General features: G+C 46.9%; 1 protein-coding gene across 1 annotated transcript in view; it reads right to left on the bottom strand.

The window, feature by feature from the left end:
* Positions 1-22,451, bottom strand: part of ERBB4 (erb-b2 receptor tyrosine kinase 4) — a gene marked incomplete at both ends in the record, with an annotated part of 639,842 nt that extends 617,391 nt beyond the window's left edge. The window contains one exon of the mRNA XM_082312566.1: positions 22,358-22,451. Within this exon, the coding sequence (XP_082168692.1) occupies positions 22,358-22,451 (94 nt within the window). The remainder of the gene's footprint in view (positions 1-22,357) is intronic.
* Between the last annotated feature and the right edge of the window lie 339 nt (positions 22,452-22,790).

Below are 22,790 nucleotides of genomic sequence, written 5' to 3'. Positions count from 1 at the left end.
ATATATTTGCCATTTACAAGTTTCCATCATTTAGAGAAGGCCTTGCTTCCCCAGCACTGCTTATTTACCTAGGGGAACCAAAACCTACAAATATGCTTATTTTTCTCCCAGATTCGTATTTTTCCAGTGAATGCACAACCTCTGTAGTATAACCTGCACAGATGGCTGAAGGGACGGGGCTCTCTCAATACTGTAAGGCATCCAAAATACAGACCCCATCACTTGCCATACTGATACACAGCATCAGTATGTTGCATAGACACATACGTATGTTGTATACTGTATAGATGCATACATAGCAGGACATAGGAAAACACAGACACATTGTGTTATGTATTTTCTAAGCCCAAATAAAGCTGTGGCACTGGAGCAGCAGCGAGAGGGGCTCAGTGAACTGCAGGAGATCCCAATACCGACTGTACCTCTGCCCATCCCACATCAGGACTGCTCAGGGGATAGAGGACCAAATGCACCAAAGCTGCTCCCCTGAACCACACACAGCCTTAAAACTCACAGCAAGCGCACTTTTAGGAACGCAAAGTCACATTTTAATTCTTTACTTTGACACATGATAACGTTTGCAATTAGCACTGTGGGCAAACTGCTTCCCTCCATCTCTTTGATGTTCATTATTTTTGCACTGATTGTTTTGCTGAGAGAGGAACTTGGATTCTCTGTTATCCTTCAGGGACAACAGAGAAGTGCTTAATGTAAAAATAAAATAAAATTAAAAAAAAAAATCACCCACAAAGCTTAACATGAGACTCAGAGTTAAATCTGAAAGCCTTTGCATCAAATATTATAATTACCAGGGTCACATCACCATCTCAAACATTCACTTCTCCCCGCACCCCTTTTGTAAGAGACCTATTTTTATTTTCGCTTAAGCATCAGAACAAGTAATGGGGAAAAGTTTGAGGAGAGGCCGTATGAAGTTCCTGAGGCAACAGCTCATTAGTGACTCACCGCAATAATTAACAGTTAAGCTGACCCCATCAGGAGTCAAAATGCATTTTTCTGATGGAAACTGAGCACATCTCCAGAAACCTCACCCTGGCAGTTCAAAACACACACACACACACACAGGTGGCACCCTCAAGAAACACAATTTATCATTACAGACTGCATTTATATTAGGACATAAGTAAACAGCAGCAAATAAAGAAAATAATATTTGTGTGATGCCTTGATACATTTCCCTCAGACATTTTCAGGTGTCAGCTGTAATAAATGAAGCATTTACTGGGTGCAGACGACACTTTAAACAAATCAGCGCAAGTCCCTAAAGGAAACAAGCAGCAGCATATTCGGTAGTATTTCATCATTTCAGAGCCGGCAGAACGAAGCTGACAAGTACACAAGATAAATACTTTGTTCTGTCACGCTGTGTCATGTCGGGGAAAACATAAAGTGTTGTATGACCTTTGGAGGCACAGCCCACGGAAGCCTTCCTTCTTGCTTCCACACCACCTTTCGCAGGAGGGGAAAAAGGAGGTAAAATAGAAACACCCCTCCAAGGCACTGCCTTGCAGCAACTGTAACTCAAGGGATTTCACGGCCACCTTCCTGGCAGAGGTTTTGCTACCGAAGCCCAAAAAGGGAATAGCCATCGGAGCAGGAGGCAGCACCGCTGCACCTCCCGCTCGCTGCAGCTCTCCAAAACCAGCACTAACACACTCCTCACAGAGGGGAAAGAGAATATGGTGCAGGTTAATTACCATTGATCACTATTTCCCACCAACAGAATGAGCATTCACTTTTTGTTTCTTTCTAAAATAACAAATCCTTTTACTCTTGGGGCGATTTAAAAGCACGAGTCGGTCTGAGCAGACACCAGCCCTGCTGCTCTCAGCAGAGCATGGCTGCAGCACAGTAGCACAAGCCAAGGGCGATGCCTTCTGCACCAAAATCACTTTACTGGGCCAGACAAAACCACGCCGGGACACCTCCCTTCAATAGGCTGCGCCGGACGACAGCGTGCCCCAACACCACGGCGGATTCAGTCGTAATGTGCATATCGACATAGACTTGTAAGTAAAACACAGCATGAGATCCATGATGATGCACTGAAAGCTAAACCCTGTACCAAATGCTCATTAAGGCCCCTGGTAACTTTTTGCTCTTTCCAGCCATGTTGAAATACCACTTGGTTTCCAGCAACATCCTCCAAGGGTCCTTGTCCCCAGGCAGCCAGGGCAAGCAATGCTGGGAAACACACAGACACAGCATATCCATCCACTCTTTCTATATGGCAAATAGCCTCATCATGAGTACTTTGGGACCAGGGGAAGGAGAATACTGAAATGCTTTGGATGCGAGAGCGAGTATTAATAAAACACCTTTGAGCCCTAAAGCACAGTGCAATGTGTGTTTTCAAGCAGCGAAGGCATTTGATGGGACACACTGTCCTGTCTCACCTTACTGGGATGTGCCTGCTACCCTCTCATCTGCTGCTACTGCATCTCACAGACATTAGGACAATAATTTTTTTTTTTTTTTAAAAGAGCTTCCATTTTTAAAACGCCAGGTAAGCAAGAAAACTAATTCAACAAAAAAAGGAAAGATGTTGCAAAGCCACAAATACAAGCAAGACAACTCAGAGCTGGCTTTGGTGTGCAAAACTGTTTTCAGGCACTATTTCAAAGCTAAGTATCAAATATATAATTTTATTTAAAAGTAATCACCTTGCGTTCTCAAATAACTGTAATAACTAACCACAGATATTGTATTAATCATAAGTGTGGAAACGTTTGACTTTTTCCCTTCCCCTTTCTCTCATGAAAGATGGCAAGCAAGAGACCATCCTCATTAATTACATTGTCACTTTTATGTAAAAACCTGCAGTTACGTAATCTCCATAATAAATTATATATATTTACATAAACTTCCTAGCTTTCATGCTCATGTATCTAATTACTGTGAAAGAGACAAATAGGTAATTAAGCTATTTGCAGCTATAGAAGTCTGGAATTATCAGTGTGAAAAGACAGGTACTGGAAAGCTGGCCGTCTAGTATACATAGTAAAAAGTAGTAATATTAAGAGTGGATAAGGTAAAAGTGCATCTGTAATTATTAACAATATGTTTAACATTTGATTTTAACTGTCACATTATTATGAATTCATTTAACATTCATTAGAGTTGCTCTGATCATAATGAATCTGTTTGCCAATTGCTTTGCCTTCAGATAAGACTCCTGTAGTTCCATCATAACCCAGTCGTTAAGTGTTAATTAACAACTGCTCAACAGTGAAACACTGGAAAGAGTAGTTCAATTAAAAAAAAGTGTTTTGACCTGCCAAAAACATTGTATAGAATAAAAAAAAAAAAAAATGGCTGACATAAAGAACCTCTTCTATTTATTTTTAGCCGGGTTCCTTTAGAAAGTAAATTCTGGATGATTGCAGAGCACATTGCATCTGTCCAAGTACTCCAAATCTTTGCATTTTGTGGCCAAGTTCAACAAAACCAGCCTGCCCCAGCCCCGGTGATGCTGAAGTTACTGTGGATCTAACCAGGCAGAAGAGCCAGCTACCCACACATGCTGCCCACCAGACCCAACTACGAAGCCAAGGACAGAGGAACACCCATCTTCACGTCCAGGCGAGTTCAGCCCAACATGGGCAGCATCCTCCCACGCCCGAGGGCAGGACGGAGAGCGACGACCACCTCCTCACCCCAACCCGGTCACAGAGACAGGACAGCTAGCAGGCAGCATCGCTCCAGTAGCACATATGCACGTTTATCCTTCTTTGCCTGCACATTTCCACCACGTGATGTTTTAAGCATCATAGGAACTAAAACAGCGTGGTACTCTGTGTTAAAGAAGAAAAATATTCAGAAGAAAGAAATAAGAGGCAATCCGAGTGATAACGGTTTAAGTGTCCATTAACCATAATAAAATACTTTCAGAAGTACACATGGCATCCCCAGGAATACTAAATGGCTTCATTATTTTTACTGCTTATAGACCAAATAGCAAACAAGTTTATAATAAAGAAACTGCTGCAAGAAAATTTTACCCCACCAAGAAACAGAAGCAGGGCGAGAACTGCTTTTAGTGCACATCTTCTCATCCCCTGGATCTGGGAAAGCACAAGAAGAAAGGGTTAAGTGCCCTACTCTTCTCATATTGAGACTTAATTAAAATAAATGCTTTTTTCCTCCCTGCATTTCTGTCCCGAAGCCTCCCTTGGGCCATGCCACCAGCGTGCCTCGCATCCCACTCCCCTGCCGGACCACCCTGCATCCCTGCTCTCCCCCGCTGAAGTTTGGGAAGGTCCCGACTCCTCCCCGTGGAGCAACTCTGTTCCCGGCTGGTGGGAAAGGGCAAGCCCGGGCTGCCCACACGAAACCCCGACAGAGGCGAGCATGATTTTTGGGGAGGTGGCACCGCTAAGTGAAAAGGACACACTTCACAGACAGATGCAGCTGCTGACGGGATGCACATATATATTTCTTCTTAACAAGCTGATGGGGCCAGAGCCCTTCTCAGTGGTGGGAAGCAAGGCTTTGCTGCTGCAAAACCTGCATTTTCTTACCACAAGGAGCCTCGACCAGGCACGCTGCTAGGGGAGATAACTGCAGACAATTTCACTGACACCAGGCGAGCGCACCTCCTCTGCTCAGCAAGGGGCAGGGCCAATAACTGTATTTACTTCAGGATGACCCCAGCCGATGATGTTCAACAAGCAAAGCTTGCCTGAAAGGACTCATAAAAAAAGACAAAAAGGGGCAGGGAGGGGTGTTTTCTCTCCCCTATTGCTCTCTTCCTGCTGCATCCTTGCACTCTCCTCACCTTGCCAGGGGAAACCACATTTTTGCAGGCAAGAGCTATTCTCCCTTGTCTCCAACACACGCCCGTGCAGTCATATATAGACAACAGACAGGTGGACACACACACACACTAAAAATAACACCAGCGCTGCACTCAGAAGTAACCTGATGCTAAAACAATTTGACAGCTACCATTCGCTTTTCCCAGGCGAACCAAAGGAGCAGTTTAGTCATCCCGACCTCCTGGATACCGCAAGTGCTGGGCTATTACTGGGGGACTAGCAGCTCCCATTAAAGGTTACCAAAAGGAGGGACATGGGGTGCCCATGACATCCCATGCAGCAGGGCAGGGGGGTCGGCACGGGGCCGGATCCAGACCCACAGCAGAGGGGCACAGGCTCCCAAAGCCAGCAGAGCTTGCACAGCCATGCGGTCTGGTCCACAGGGGGCAAAGAAGAAACGTGAAAGTGATGCTCCTGGTGTTTCTTCTCCTTCCATCTCCCCATTCCCAACCCCTAGAAACTTAACTTTCTATCCCAGCAGAGACAGGAAGAGCCAGAGAGTCTGGACAGGGAAAGGGGAGGCACTTGCTGATATAAAACCAACACATAATAACCCCAACAAAAGATTTTTTTTTTTCCAATGCCTCTTGCAAACTCCAAAAAAAAAAATCAAATACCCAATGAGAACATAAAAGAAAACCCTCCACAGATTTAACAAAGTTTTTACAGATGTACAAAAGCACATTTCTGTCAGTCTGTCTGCCACCAGCTCTCTTAAAGGCCTTTTATATTTTCCCCCTTTAATTTGGCATCTACTTTAATTTACAAGAAAGCTTCCAAATTACCTTAACTTCATAATAAACTGTGACAAATCAAGGACAAAAAATAACAGACTACAGAGAAGCGGTCTGACTACTTTGTGCCTCATTATTGTATAAACCTTTCTTTCTTTTTTATTTTTCCATTAAAATATTTAAGCCTTCCAAACCTCTGTCTTTTGCCAATTAATAGTTCAGCTAACTACACTTTCAGGCAGCAAGAGAAAGACACAGACCGTACTTCATGCACTCCAGGCTGAATAGCTTGCAGTAACACAGGCAATATGCCGCCTGCAAGAATAGCCAGCAAAACTTCAATCTCTTGTTGGTAGACTGTTCCCTGGTAGTACGGGAGCGACTGCAAGCCAAGGTCAATTCTTTTCTTTAATTCCCCCCCCCCCTTTTTTTTTTCCCAAGGCATGGGAAGAGAGCTTAGTTATTTCTGCATGGATGCAAGGTGAATGAGGCTGTCGCTTCTCATTGCAGTGCTATTTATTACAAGTCTCTGACATAGCAGAGTACAGCTTTTTTTCCCCCAATGCAAAAAAAAAAAGCAGGGGAGAAGAGTTCTTTAGCATTGTCCCACTCACTTCTTTGAGGTGAATACATGAACAGGTTTTATTTATTTATATAGAGATCTGACAACTGAGATGCATCAGCTTGTTTTCAGAGGCTTCCTGCTGAAACAGGCAAGTTACCCTGTTATTAGGAGGTTTAAGAATACACACATAGAATAGAAGAAAAGAGTACACGTTGGAAAAAGAAACTGCAAGATTAACAAGATATGTCGATGAAGAAAGGAAAATTTATACTCAAATAAAGAAGGGGGCAGAGGGATTATTGTAGGCTTGCTTCTGCATAAGCCAGATTCACACTAAAGAAAGAAACAGTGTAATAAGTAATTAAGTTCCACATCCTCAGCTGGTGTAAATCAGCATCACCCCTCCAACTCCCCTTGCTGCACCAGGAGACCCATTCCCGAAAGCCTGTCTGGTTTGAGGGTTGGTTCCGATCTCTCATCACCAGTTCCTCCCAATTTAATTCATAGTTTCAGATGAAAAGATTTTATAGATCTCTGTTCTGTCTTGAGATGAGTTTGCCTAGAGCTCCAAGCAATAAATTGATGATAAATCAATTTTCCTGTGCTGTGCTTTGTAGTCTGCTTTTTTTCATACAGCGCTGAGAGCTGTGTATAAAATACCACATTCCTTACTTGTTTTTTAAAGGTAGGCTAATGCCTCTACTAATCAAGAATATCCATAGCCTATTTTTAGGTCACTAACAGTAAGCCAGATCTGCCTTAATAAAAAGATCTTTTAATTCACCTCTAATATTTTATTTCACAGTCAGATTAAGAGATAAGTGAGTCTGTACCAAAGGCTACAGAAGTTGCAGCAGTTACTCAGGAGGAGGCAGAGTGACCCAAACATGAATGCAGAAAGGCTTTTGCAAGCTCCCCGTGGGGCTGGTTTTCAGCCACCCGTGGGGTCGAGCCTGACAACCCACGGACCCCACAGCTCTTGTAAGTCACGCAGCCAACTCTCGCCCACGGGACCAACACATGACTTGGAAGAGAGCGGCCCTGCGTCCTCCTGTACATCAGTTATCACTGGATAACACACTTTAACCTTTTCATCTGCGTTTATCTCACAGCAGTATCTTTAACAGAGCACAGCAGTTGCTATGGAGCAAGGATAGCTATGAGCTCTTCTGCTGATAATATAATTAGTATTATAATTTACACGACACATTTTTTATCCTTTTCTATCTTGAAATGCTTTATGGATTTATACCTTCACTAAAAAGACTGTCCATCACATCAGCCTGAACTGAGAGACCACGGACCAGAAATTCATGCCTTTGGAGAGCTTTCAAGTCTTCAAGACTGTGTCTCCCAATCCTCAAGGTGTCAACAGCAGAAAGGCGAGATGGTGGTCACAGATGGCCACCAAAGCCTTTCCGTCCACATCAAAATGCTGCGAGAGGTCCAGCAACACCAACCCACAACTACCGTCAAGGAACCATCAGCTCCTGCCCACAAATCCCGTACCAAGGTCCCATCATCCCCAAAGGCAGGAGACTGATGGGTAAAGAAAATGCAATAATCACCTGCACTGGAATTTGGAAGGACTGCCTGCGCATCCTGCAAGAAGTCATAGGATTTTTAGTTTATCAAAAGTGCTTTAGAAGTTTTGAGACAAACACATTGGGTAGCTGAAGCCTAAATAAGCAGGGGAGGTTACCTTACCCTTAGAAATGAAGTAAAAAGCATGCATATATATATATATATATTTTTACATATCTCAGCAGTTTCTGCAGAGGAGCTGTTGCACAGTGTGTAGCTATGTCTACCCCACCGCAGCAACTCCTTTGCAGGTCCAACCCATATGTGCTTTGCCAAGCCAGGTGACGAGCGCTCAGTGTGCCAAGACAGAGCTCAACAAGCCTCACATGCTCCTACACCACTCCCAGCTGCCTCATTCAAACATCATTTCAGGGGCAACCTTCACCTGTGTTTTTGGCTGCAGCTCACCTACAAACTGTGCTTTTTGATGCCCTCTGTGGATGTGTAATCCTCAAAGCTAATGGGAAGGCATTAGGAAGAGTTTTGCAAGCTCTGGCTTATATGCGTTTAAGACATGAAAGATGTAAATTTTGCATATGGCAACCTGCGACTCCCTGTTCTTCCTCCCCATAACCTCCCACAAACACCAGCCAAAATGAACTAAATGCCATGCAGGCATAAACAAAATGAAAATACAATGTTGGTCATTTTGGAGTTTCAGGCTTGGATCTTTTCACGATTTCTACGGCAGCCATGCTAACGCAGTGTGGGAGGGAAAGGCAGCTTTTCAGTCTGAGCTCTTCTAGTTCAATTGCCAAGGCTATCCAACACGCTTGCACTCCTATTTGCTCTCCTTTCTACCGTGTCCCAAGCTGTGAAATTAATATGCACAGAGGACATAAACCTCTCGCTCAGGAATAAAAAGTGACCTTAATACGCTCCTGCTTAATCCTTCCCAGGCTCAGACTACCGTCGCTTTGCAAAGACAACCCAGCATGAAACCAAGGTGCCACTTTGCCCCCCCGGTTAAAGCATCCATCCCACGTGTGCATTAGGTGTCTCCTTGAGGAAAATATCTCCTTGTGGAAAATCCCTTGGCAGGAGGGAGCACCGCAGCAGCAGAGGTACCACGCAGGGCTGTCAAACCACCCCTCTCCTGCACAGCAGCAGAAGCACACCAAGAAAAGGGTGGCTGCATCCTCACCTGGACAACACAATGCTGGAAAGCACAAAGTGCAGAACTGATTTGCAGTTAACTACTTAAGAAAGCTCATTCTCACAGAACGTCAGGGGGGTTTGGGCTCAAAAGGCCAGGTTTTAATGAGGAGGTTCATGTGAAAAACTGCTTTTGCTTCTCAACCCACCTATGCAGGAGTGACAGGCGCTCTGCACAGGAGCGCCCATCCTGCCACAGGCAAGCATGGCGGTGCAGCCGCTGCTGAAGCTGCAAGGAAAAACTCCATCCAAAGTACTTAAAAAAAATGTATACATATTTAAATTTATAATGCCTGCCTGCGCTCACCCCTCTGCCCCAGGTCAGGCCCAAAGGCTTTGCTAGCCTGTGGCTTCTCCCATTCAGAGTTTCAAAACTCTGGGGTCCCAGACAACAAATCCTAAAGATTTTGGCCAAATCTGCCTTCTCACATGTGAGAAACTGCCACACCGAGCCCTAAAATGGGCACATGCACTAGAGATTTGCACTGGGAAGCACGGTGCAGCCAGACGACACCTTGGATGGCAATGTGGCTCCCTGCTCCGTGGGAACAGTTCGGGCAACAGTATTTCCTTCATCCCAGTCTGGAGAGAGACATAATGCACGCCTTTCTCTAAAGGCACGAACGAGTACTCCCTCCTTGGAAGGGGTGCCAAATTTTGATAACAAATCATTACCACGTATCTCTAGGGGTTACAGCCTACGCACATGAGCCAGTTACACCATTATTCTGTTTTTCTTGGAGATGACATTCATTCTCCCTCTCCTGACACACCGAGTGGCCATGGCCACAGCGATCAAAAACCTTGCTCACGCCAGCACCCAGGGACCGTGTCGGACAAATGAGAGCTTGTGCTAACTGCAAAGTGGTGGTTGTGAGTATCTCTACAGATCCTTCAGCTACGGTTTTGCATTCTTTCACTGAAAATAAATATTTTGGCAGCACACCAAACAAAAATGAAACAAACAAAAAACCTCTTAAGTGTGTGTGTGTGTATATATATATATGTAAAAATATATAAATCAAACAATTGCTTTTGCCATTGCAAAGGCATCACATTACATGTTTTCAAAACAGTAAATTCCAGACCAATGAGGTTGTATGTATGTTAGCAGTCTTAAATTTGATACACACACACAGGTGTAACACACATACCCTTCACAGCCCTTTCAACAACTGTCAGAGATCCAGAGCACAGTGCCAGAGCGAAAGCAAAACCCAAACATGCTAGACTTATGTCAGGAGAGCCCAGTGCTGCTTTTGGCTTTGCCCCCGGCTTGTACAAGGGTGGATACGTCACATCACTCCTTGGCATCGCATCCTTTTCTTTCCATCTTTGGCTTTAAATTAGTAAGCCTTTGGCACATGGGCTATCCACCATACTCCTCCCCAATGCTTTGCTTGCATGCGTTACACTGATAGCATTACCAACCTCGGCTGCAATGCTATTAAAATTTACTCTATGAGTAATACAAGACTGCAATATAAGAATTGCACTCTACATCTGTGGAGGAAAGCGCTATCCCTAAGAGGACACAGCAACAAACCACCGAAGGCTGAACACCGAAAAGCACCTTTTGTGCTGGCTCACCTGCAGCCAAAGGAGCGCTTGCATCCACAGCTCTACTGTTCAACCTGCCACCTGCTCACTACACACCTCCACGTAGCTGCAGGTGGCTTTTGGTTTTCCGTGTTTTATTTATCTAGTGCTTATCCGTAGCAATCGGGCAAAGCCTCTAGCATGCCTTTTGCACAGTAATGAACTACTATACCACAACCTGTATTTCAGGACCACTTCTTATCAGGCACTCATTGTTTTTTAGCCATTGAAAGCATACCGATACGCATTAAGCTTCAGAGAGAAAAGATACTTTTTCCTTCACTTCCAGTGACTTGCTACTAACATCTAATCGAATACAAAATGCACAAGGCTCAAAGGCAAGACACCAATGGAAGGGGAAGGTGTGACACAACACAGCCATCTCTAGAAAGCTGTGTTTTCTGTCATGAATATTCAGAGCCCAATTTGCAAAATTGGTTAATTTTGCATGCAAATGGACAGTTACACATCTAACTGACCATTTGTGCAAGCAATTACACGCGCGATTACCTGATTGCATAATTGTGTGGGCCTAATTTTGAAACTGGGTCTTACATTTTCTGTTGAACACAAGCACTGTGTTTAATAAATAGATATTGAGTAGTTTTGAAACAAAGTCATCCAGACCTACTGACTCAAAACCAAATATTGACAAAACATGCTGAAATGTGTATTTACCCAAAAAAGAGCATCATGTAACCCTGGCGTAAAGCAGCACGTGCCCACCAAATTGAGCCACAAGTTTCTCTGCCGAAACTTCTAGTCCTTTAAATTGCAATGGACAGCAAAATACATAATCAATGTAGGCACATGTATCTGTACAAATGTGCCAGATATCTTCATCAGAAACACTGCGAAGTTCCTTAGTGTAATTTTTTCCAAAGGAAGACTTGTTCTGGGGCATTCTTGCTGCTTAGGTTGTGTTCTAGGGAGGAAATCAAAGTAAAAGCACATTAAAAGAAACCTACTATTAGCAAGCCGGTCAGCAGCTCGTGTGGTTTCATCAGACAAACCCTGAAGATCAGGCAAAATTCAGGCTTTGAATTATGAGGTGGCATAGGTTTTTTGCATGTGATCCAAGTGGTTAATGTCCCAGGCCTTCACACTGCTGACCTCTAAGGAGAGGTTTCTATGTAAACTTAATCATCCTCAAGTATTTTCAGCCAATCGTAAGGAGTATTTTTCTTTTATGGAATAATCCTAAAGACCAGCAATTTTCCTGTGAATGTCATCCACAAGTCTCTATTTTACATGTCAACCAAAAGCTCTTTAAGATTAGCTGTCAGAGGCCTCAAGTTTTGGCCAAATATCAATTTTCTGTGTGGATGATGCATTAAATTTAAGACGCTTGTTGCTACTGCGGGCAAAGCAATATAGCAATTACCAAGCTATTTCTGACTTACAAATCCGTAAGCAATCATATTGTTGGAAACTCAAACTTGTGGGAAAGAAATGAAGTAGAGTGCTAAAAACAAAGACTATCGCCGAGGTAGTAACTGGCAGCTCCCTCAGGATGCATGTCAGTGGAAAGACCCGATATCACAGTCCTTAAGCCATACATACGTTTGCAGAGACCCGGGAAAAAGCAACTCCAATGCCCTCAAGCCTGTATTTAATCCATCACACCTATACTCAGACCGCAGAGAGGATTTGAGGTAGCGCTTGCTCCTCTCTGCCCTTCCCTGGAACTTTGGTACCTGCTGCTTATGTTTATTTCTATCAAATCTCCGCATGCCACTAAGGCCCCATATTACTTGGTGTCCAGATAACACCCTCCTCAATATTACTAAGTCAGGCTTGTGTGATCTGAGAAGTGATGCTGTTCCAACACCTCATACTACTGACTCCCAAGGAAAGCCTTATTTTACCTGGCAAAATAAGCCTCTGAGCCTGTGCCACCAAATAAACAGGGGTTTTATTCCAGATATTCCTAAAAATACAGGCATGCTCCAGTTCATACGAGTTCTCAGAGAATTTAATCAACAACTGGTTTAAGAAACACACATAAGATTAGCTTCAGTGACATTAGGCAAGTTCTGCAAGAGTGAGCTGGGATCCCAAAAAACCCCGGCACTTTGGCTTCACACCAGCACTATCCAAATCAAAGAGCAACAACCCAGGTAGCAGCGCATCCCTCCTCTTCGCCTGTCACTGCTCCAGCGCTCATCCTCCAAGAGCCCACAGCAGTACTGCCTCCATAAAGTGCTTAAACACCATCCGTGCCCCGGGGAGACACTGGCATCACTAAGGCTTAGGACAAGCAGTAAAAGCCTTAAAGTGGCCCCAGAAGACAATACAAACAAATCTAAACCCGATAGAGGTTACCCAATGCCAAAGCTCCCCAGCTGGAGGAAGGACTCAGTCATCACTGAGCCAAAAAGGATGCTCTTACAAACACTGATGTCATGAATGTAGCAGTACTTGACGTAATTTTATCATATCACTGCAAAAAGCAGTCAGGCTATACTCAAAAAAAAAAAAAACGGAAACAATTATCACTGTAGTTCTTGCATAAGCTAGGACAATTTAGACACTTTTAAACCAGGAAAAGCCCAAGATAGATACTATTTGGAGCAGAAGCTTTCTGCCCAAATGGACAGGATCCATCTGGGATAGACAGGACCTATAGAAATCACACACCTTCGTACGGCCTTCACTTGGCGAAATTTACTATTCACAATTCTTTTTTTCTCATTTCTATGGGCCTTCAGCAAGACTGAGATTATTCAAGCTGACAGCAGAAGTTTGGCAAGATCATTTTCCAGTATCAAAGGACACCTACCCAGTAATTGCTCTACTGTAGCATAAGGCATAATCCATATATTTTAATGCCTTAACCACATGTCATGGCAGCAATCAGACTAAAGCTATTAGAGTCTTAATAAACCCATATTTCCATCTCCAAAGTCACCAGCAATATTTCCCAGACACTGGAAAACAATAAGTCAACCAGCCCCTGCATAAAATCTTACAAATGAGTGAAAAACCACGGCTTATAAAAACAATTTTTGGACTTTTTCCCCTGTTTCTTAAGCTACAGGAGTTTTAACTTTTCTCTGCACACAGAGCAGGTGAAGATGCTTTTCCTTCTTTATGCAAAGACTGAGATTCTCACAACTCCAAGATCCTGGGATAAAATTAACACGAAATTTGCAGCCAATAACACTGTGTGAATCTATTTGTAAATCTTCCAAATAAAGAAGGAAAAAAAAAAGGCATTCTCTTTCTGTCCCCGATCTTTAGTTACTACAATAAAGTAAAAGCTAATAAAAGGCTATTTAAGAGCTATTTTATTAAAAGTTCAAGTTGCACACCAAAACCCTTGGGCAGCCAGAAACATTCAGCAGGGACCTGATTTTTATTTCCTTTCTGAGAAGTTGGACAGAGCCACAGAAAGTGTAAAGCATCAATACAGTTGTTAGCAACAAGAGAAAGGACCCCCCCCCCACCTGTGCTGCAGGCACCACGTCATCAATGCAGCAGCTGCTTGTTATATCGTGACATAATAAGGTTTCAGTGACACATGAAGCAAGACTAGAAGCAAATCTAGCCTGTGACTTCAGCGTGTTATGCAGCACAAGGGCGATGTAAATGCTGTAAAAGTTATCACCGCTATTTCTGGACTGTAATAATTTTACATTTTTCTAATATGATCTTCCCAACACAAAGTACAGCCCCTGGGTGACACCAGGGCTACGCAGCTCTGCAAGCTGGCAGCAGTCTTAAACATGTTGCACAAACGTGCGTGATTTTAAGAGCAGCTGTAAACTCTGGGAGACAAAGAAGCAGCTCCGCACGGAGAAATCCAGGGAGAAACTCTCAGCAACTGGGGGCAGATCGGTGCCGGCACAAAAGCCCTCCTCTAGCTCAAGGAACAGACAAAAGGAGAGAGAAAAGCCGTGATGGCTTTACACTTGTTTTCAAAATTTCCATTTTCTCTTAATGGGATATTAATTCCCTTGTTCCCCTGAGCTCCGCTGGCTCCGGGGGGGGGGTGAGTCCCGCCTGACACCACCGAAACCCCCGGCAGAATCGGGTCCCCAGGCATTTCACCAGGATGCTGCGATGAGCGACTGAGTCAGCTCGCGGAGGGCGTGAAATAGCAGGGATCGGATCTCAATTTGCTAAACAAAATTAGCTGCACACCATTCTGTTTGCGTATCGGTTTCTCCCGCTCATGATGTGCTAATTCGGGCAGCAATCGCTGCGGTACATACCGATAGAGTAATAAAGGCGGCTTTCAAATAAAGCAGCCATATACATTATTTTTGCCTCCTTCCTACAAAATTCCATGGCTTTTTCCATGCACTCCAATGCGTACGTCCTCTGAGCATTATTAATAGCTACTAAAGAATATTATCTGCCTACCAATCACTTCAGCTTCCTACTTAATGGCAAGTACATTTTTAGAGCATCAAATATATCAACAGGGACAATGGTTGCTAAATTTGAAGTCAACAACAACTGGAAAACGTTAGCTACTTCACTGGTATTTTTATGCGCCACAGAAATATCTCTTGAAATAAATGAGCCTTTTTTTATCCTTTCAAAGACATAATAAAATAATACTGAATTCTAAATACTGTCACATATCCTCAGCAAACAGCAATTTAAATTTAGATATATACATTTTTACTGCCAAAGATAATGAGCAAAAATATCCACAATTCAACTTTGCATAGTGGATCCGATGAAAAATCTCAAAATTGTAGCTGGATGACAGCTACAGCGCAGCCGATGAACAGTCGCCAGTATATGGATGCTCTTGGAAAAGGGGTTAAAGCAAAATAACTCTTACGAACAAATGCTTATCATTGCATCTGGCTGTGAGGCTAACCTTAAAAGATTACTAAAATATTCCATTAGCATACGAACCATGGTACATAAACTTTTATACTTAAAATGTTCGATATTTCAACGTAATTTCAATTAATGGAAATTGAACATTAGGATGTGTATCAAGTTAACTGTGATGATTTTTCCTCCTGTCCGTGCACCAAAACGGCTCGATCCTGCCGGTGCCAGCTCCTGCAGCAGGAGCTATGTCCAAAGGAGATGGTCCTCAGCAGCTCGCTGGGGTTCATGCGAGCAAAACGCTGCTGCAAATCTCCTCCCAGCACATGCAGCTCTGCACACTGAGCTATTTAAGCGCATGCTTAAATGTAAAGCACGCAAGCAGTATCTGCTCTGGCACCTCATCAAGCTGCAAGCGCAAGCAAGGGATGCCTGTCCTGTAGGAGATGCTTTCTCGGAAAAAACAGGAGACGAAGATGTGGAAGCACCATTTGGAAAGGCCCAGATGAGCAGCAGAAGCCAAGCCATGCTGAAAGTCAGTAGGACAGGGGTGGGTTTCAGAGCTTTACCCAGCGTATCATTGCTGACCCCAGACACAAGAGTAGTGTGCTCTCTTGCAGCGATGCTACAGCCAAGGCTGCGTCACCATTTCACAGAACTTTGGGCTTTTACGTTTATTCATGACACAACTTTGTTCAGAAGTAGTTTGGGGTTTGGGGTTTTTTTTTGTAGCAGGCAAGCTTTTTTCTTCAACCTCCCTCTGACTCGACCCTTTTCCTTCATGAATCAGAATGCCACAAAACTCAGGGAAGGGGTGAAAAAAGAGAGAGGTCAGGTATCACAGCTCTTAACAGACATTTATTAGGCAGTTTAGTCAAGCAGCTGCGGGCAAAGCGTCAGATAACGTCCTGCGGTGCCACAGTAGCCTCCCCACACGAATCTAAAACCTGTCAGCGGCACGTCCCCCAGCTCAGCATCCTCCCCAGCCATGCTGGGGACATGGCCTGGGTGGAGACCTGCCTGCCATGGGGCAGCTCAGCCCCTGTCCCCGCTGCCAGCACAGGGCTGAGCTGCACCTCAGGGGCTGTGCCCTCCCCAAGTCCTGCCGGGCCTCATTTCCCTGGCTTTCTTACTCTCCCGGTTGCACTGACGGTTTGGTGCACACTCCAAAAAACAGAGGCACCGAGGTTTATGGGGGGTAGGTGCCACCCCACGTAACAGCAGGGAGACAACGGGCTCCCTGCCTTTGGTGGAGTGGGTCAATGCTGCCAGAGGCAGGGGTGCATCAGCATCACCCTAGCGTGGCTGGAAGCCAGCCATGACCGCTGGGGAGGAAGGGTTTATCCCTCCCTGGCATCAGCTACGGGCTGGTCCCAGAGACTGAAGCCCAACCGGACAGGTTTTTAAGATATCTGTAAGCTCAACATCGGCTAGTGATGAGATGCAGGACTCACATCACCATGTGACAAGAGCTCACATTGCAATGCTGATTTATCAGAAAAAGATTAAGAAAGATCAGGTTATAAATGCCCATTCAGTTACTGTACGTCCAGCTGTCCAGACTTCAGGAGAAGGACGAACCAAACACAAAAGGAGTATATCTTAGAAATCTCTAAAAAGAACTTTATAGAAACAGTATATGAGTGGTCATTTTTTATAGCTCTGAAAAGAACTGCATCCACTAAAAGTTTGAAGCTTACTTTCCCATTTATTTGCTTTATTTTCCCACCTCCTCCTTTGTCAGGAGCTAGATTTTATAGGCTTCAGGCATAGAAACAAAAAGCAATCATCACTGGAAAGCAGAAATACTTCTCAATGTTCTTACAGTATGAATTTCTATTCCTCGTACGTATTTATATTCTTGGTATTCTTACAGTACAAGTTTACAGTGGGACTAGTATGTGCTCCTTAGTTCGAATTACAGACTTTGCTGTCCAAAAGCATGCCAGCGTCAGACCCTCAGGTATCACTGATGCACAAGCAAATATTCATCTGTCCTGGACTTTGCATCCCCTTTATGCAAAGTGGGAAGAAGGATGAGATTCCCTGGCAGGCTAAGAAAAAAAAATAAGGAGAGATATATATAGCAGCAGCTGTTTGAAGACTTCAGGAGGCTTGGCATGTGCCCATGTGCCCAGCAGAGGCAGCGGACAGTGCAGAAATGAGACTGTCCATTTATCACGTGGACGCACGGCTCATCACAGGGAAGCTGCCACCAAGCACGGCTTAAACTGTTCGTTCAAAGCAAGAAGTTGCTAAACAAACATTAACTAAAGTTGCTGAAATGATGAATCTTTCTGGCAGACTCCAGTGCTCCCATGGGATAATTCAGCTTCGGCTACGTGGGCACACATAAATCCACCAGCAGCCTGCACTTGTTTGCAAAAGGAAAACCTTTAAGTCAGTGAAAACAAGAACCCGTTGCACACCCCGAGGACTTGTCAGCACACGTGTGATGCACGGGAAACAGCCTAGCCGAGGCCGCCTTCTCCTGCCTTTGCTCACACCGCAGTGAAAAGTAAATCCCAGGAACAAGCCCCCACTCCTTTCCCGGCAAAACTGCCTCAGCACACTGAAAGCAGCAGAGTCCACGGGGGCAGACCTGGCTTAGCTGTTCCTACAGAACTGCCATTGCTTACCAGTAGCCTTAAGAGCATAAACGTCTGGTTGCAGAGCATTAAACCCCTATCTGCACAGGCAGGACACAAAGCAAGTTCAGAAGCTTCCAGGGAACCATCATATTGTCCCATACCAACCACCACGCACCAGCTCACCCTTACTGTCCTAAAGAAATCAGGAGAGGGTTCATTGCGATGCTAAAGCACCTGCATTCTGAGACAAGGACCAGAATGAACATTTAAAAAAAGAAAAAAAAACCTGTGAGCTACACCGTTCTTTTGAGCAAGTGCATGTATTTTAGAAGGACCATCCGATCCAAGTTAATGGTGCTTAGTGACAGGGTATCTTCTTTTTTCTTTCCTAGCTTGCCACAACAGTTACTACACTATTAAGAGAATGCACTTCATTTCTAGTTTTAACTTGTTCACCTTCAGTACCCAGTCACCAGTCCAGTCCTGACTTACTGGTTAGCTTAGCGAGTCCTCTAGAATATAAACCTAGAAATTCACTCCCGGTTTTAAGCACCTTTGAGTATGATCAAATCATCCTTAACTCATCCTTGACGTCACCTGAACTCCTTCGGTTGCTCATTTGAAGCACTTCATAGTCTTTGAGTCACTCTCCCAGCGCGTTATTACACCTCCCCTATCCTGCAAGCAAGGGCACGGGAGGTGGGGACGGGACTCCAGGGACAGACGATTCCCTGCACCCAAAAAGCTGCTCCCCAGCCCGGGAGAGGGGTGCAGGGGGGTGCTGAGCAGCGGGACCAGAGCCTGGGAAATCACATCTCCAACTCTGGGCTGCGCGTCTTGCTGCCTGGGAGCTCCTGGGGGCTGCTGCCACCTAGAGATGCTCGCACAGCAAGGCTGCGGGCACGCCGCCCCGAGCGCCCCATCGCACCCCGCAGCACAGCCTCACAACCCACCCGAGCAGCTCCCCAGCTCCGGCAGCCACTTGCATAAAGCTGTTTTGCCATAAAGCCTTTGAACATGTGCATGCTCTTGATGACAGGCTGCACTTTCACATACGGTGCGAGTAAACTTGCTATGGTTTGCTTCAGTTTACTTAATTAAAAAAATAAATAACTCTAACATCCCCTGAAAACTAGAAGAAAACATTTAGTTAAATTAAGGGCTGTGGCTAATTCCCAGCTAGAAAACTGAGGGCACATTTCAGAACAACTCAGCATTACAAATTAAGGTCAGGAGCGCAAAGCAGCGCTTGCAGCTCAGCTCGGCGCACCTGCAGGGTGCTGGGCCCTTCGCTGCCACACTCGCAGGGGCCCCAACACGGCTTCCCCAGCTCCTCGTCCCGCTTCGCTACTGTGAGGGTTCAGGAAAAGGGCTTCTCCCTTGGCGAGCTGCTAATGCCAAGTCTCATTTGGTTTACTCATAGGCATGTATTTCAGGTCCTTATTATTACCGTTTTCATGTTAATTACAAGCGCAGCTCTTAGTGCCAGAATCCATACACATATACATCAATTACCAACTCTTTAAAAAAAAAAAAAAAAGGGAGAAAAGTCATAACTAAGTCACTCGAGCACTTTGCAGCGTCGGTATCGGCAGGGCGGGTGCACGCACACAGGCTGCGCGGTGCAACCCAGTGCCAAGGCTGCCCCAGGCTCCCTGGGGATGCCCCGAAGAGCAGGGCCAGATCCAGTCTCCTCTGCCCTGCAGCAGCACTGGCTCGCAATGCCCTCGAGGGACACGCAGGAACAGTGGCAGCCTGCCCTGGCTACCGCGCAGAAACCTCCCCACAGAGCCCCGCACCACAGCCCCGAAGTCAGACGTGCATGGCGAGGAGAGGGACTCCCAGAAGGGACGCAGGGTCGTAACATCACCCACTCCCCTTCGGTAAAAGGGCCGAGACGGGACGTCCCCTTTGCAGGGACTGAGTCATCTGATGGCAGCTACAAGCTGAAACTCCCAGTCAATATTTATCGTGCCTTTGCAAAGGCACTCAGAGCTCAGCCTAATTTTAACCATCAAATAGACATTGTGGCGGAATAAACGGGAGAGGTGCCAAGGAAGGCTGCTGCAAAGGAGAGGAGCTGCAGCTCTCTGAAGGCTTGTGGCATGTCCCATCCAACAGGGCCCAGAGAGGAGCAGTGGCATGAAATTAAAGCCTGTCCATACATCAGCCTGAACATGCTCCTCACTGGAAAAAAAAAGCGCCAATAAAAAAAACATGTTGCAAAAATATTTGAAGTACAATTAATTTCTCAGAGCAGCTGAATACATCAAACAGCACTAAGTTAATTTGGCTGTAATTATTTAACAACTCAACAGCCCCATATATCAGAAAAAGAAGTTAATTTATCAGCTATTTGCAAGCAGAACAAAGACTCGCCAGCTTCCAGGTAACAGCCCAAGCTGTTTGGCTCACGTGACCCTGGCTGAGCTGTGCACTGCAAACATTATATTAGAAGAAATCGAAAAACCCCAATGTATTCATGTCTTTGCATCTTAGCCAACAGACACTGGATAATGAAATCAAAAGTTTGGGCGACGGCTGGCTTGCATGAGCAAAGGTGTCATCATCTCCCTTGATGCGCTTGAAATGAAGGCAGCAGCCACAGCCCCATCCTAATGCCCACAAAAGCCAGGAGACTCCAAATTATGGAGAGTCCTAAGTACTTGCAAATCAAAGCTCACCTGTCCAGCTTGCCTCACTATTTCAGCAAGTGCCAAGCAGCAAGTGTCAATCATTAATAGCTGCCATCACCCACAGCAGCGCCCAAACACCTCCGAATAGAAAATGTCACTCCAAGCCCGTTATTTTAATAAACAGATTTTCTTTTTTTGCACAGTGCAGAGCATAGAGGCTTTTCTGCAGCACGGATCCAGGAGCTTCCCCGGAGGCAGCAGGAAGGCAAGCGAGCGACCCTGGACCAATGCCTTTTATTTTCACTGAGGTATAAATCCAGCAAGGGAGCATCTTTGCAATCGCCCACTCCAACAGCCACGTCTGAGCGGTGGGGAAGGAGGACTGGAGAGCGCGGGAGCTGCTCAGCTGGGACGGCTGCTGCCCAAAATCAGGGCAGGCTACTGGGAAAGTCCGAGACAGAAAAGTACCAAGCCAGGGGAAGAGACAGGCTGCGTGTAAACAGGGAGGCAGGCAAAAAGGTACAGCAAACCAGAGCCTGTGAAACAAGGAATGCAATGCTCCTTCAGCTGGGATTTACTGCTTCAAACCGCAGGAAAAGGAAACGTAAGAGAAAACAGCAGCGGCAGCCCAGCGTTTCACCCCTCCTGATTTCGAGGATTAGGAAACAATCACACACAGAAAAAGTAAACTGCGCAGCAAGATCAAAACTGCCTGCGAAGCCTCACCAGGCAAGCAAAGCCGGGCCACGCTTCTTTCCCTTCTCATCAAACATATCATCATCTCAGTTACATAAAGCCCCAAAATATAAACTGAATTGTGAGAGTGAGGAGCTGTTGCACTAATACCGCCCAAACATCATAAATTTTGCATCACGGGGGGGGGGGGGGGGGAAGAAAAGTTACAGAGATTGAAGAGATTTCCTTATAATGTTTTATTCACAACGAAGGCTCCCGAGAAGCGCGATGCAGCGGGCGGCGATCCCAGTGCCCTCCCCGGGCGACTACACCAGCACAGCCCCGTGCTACGGCGGCGGAGAGCGCTGCTCCGATGCCAAAGCGGGGGGGGGGGGGGGGGGGGGGGGCAAGGGGAAAAAAAAAAAAAAAAAAAAAAAAGAAGCCAACGCTGCAAGTTTCCCTCCAGAAAGTTAAAAACCGGGGCAGACCCTGCCGCAGGAAAACGCTCCTTTTCTGGGTTGAAGTTCCAAGCCGCCTGCTCGCTTTCCCCCGTGCGCAAACACAGCTGGAGCTGTGTTTATGTTGCCGCGTTTGGACACACCTTACAGACCCAATGCATACGTGTCCGGGGAAAGCTTCCTCCTCTGCCCGGCGCAGCGCGAAGTTTCGAGCGCGCAGCCCGTCGGGGCGGCAGCGGCACCTGCGCGGCTGCCGCCGGCGGGGACTCGGCGCCCGGCCGGGTCCGGCAGGGCAGGGGCGGCCCCGGAGCCCGGGCAGCCGCCACCCGAGCGGGGACACCCGAGAGCTGCTGCCGGCCAAGGGCAGCCGCCCCCGGGAGGCTTCGAGGCGAGACCCCCAGCCCGGCAGACGCCGTCACTTACAATAATAATAATAATAATAATAATAATAATAATAATAAAGTAGAGGGGTGCTGCCGCGCCGCGGGCTGGCAGCGGACGCTCGGCGGCCGCCGACTCCGCTCCGCCGCGCGGCGGCTCCCGCAAGGGCTCGCCGCCCTCGGGCCGCCGCCTCTCCGCGGGACCCCAACAAACTCCCGCACCCCGCGCAGGGGACGGGGACCCCCCCGCCCGCAGCCCCGCCGGGACCGCGGAGAAGTTGGCGGGAGGGCGCCGCTCCGCCGGCCCCGCAGCCCCCCTCCTCGCCGCGGACCGGGCCGCTCACCCACCTGCCTGCGCCGCCGCGGCGGCCCGCGGGGCCCCGGCCGCCGCCGCCAGCACGCAGCAGCTCCACCACAGCAGCCCCCCGGCCGCCGCCGGCATCGCGCCGCCGCTGCCTCAGCGCCTCCGCCTCGCCGCCGCCATCCCCCGCGCAGCCTCCGCGCTGCCGCCGCCGGCTCCCAAAAGTTGCCGCCGCCGAGCCGCCGCCCCCAGCGCCGCCCCTCCGCGGGCGCGCCGCGGCGCCGACGGGGCGGCCGCCGCTGCCGGCCACGGGGCGCTGCGCCGCCAGCACGCGCGGAGCGGAGCGGCGCGGCGCGGAGGGAGCGGGAGCAGGAGGAGGAGGAGGAGGAGGGAGGAGGAGCGGCGGGACGGAGCGAGGGGGCGGGCGGCGGGCGGGGGCCGGCGCCACGCGGGACCGCCCCGCCCCGCCCCGCCCCCCCC

Source organism: Platalea leucorodia, assembly GCF_965183815.1.
Source record: "Platalea leucorodia genome assembly, chromosome: 5".
NCBI classification, from domain to species: Eukaryota; Metazoa; Chordata; class Aves; order Pelecaniformes; family Threskiornithidae; genus Platalea; species Platalea leucorodia.
This window is presented reverse-complemented; position numbering and strand designations above follow the sequence as displayed.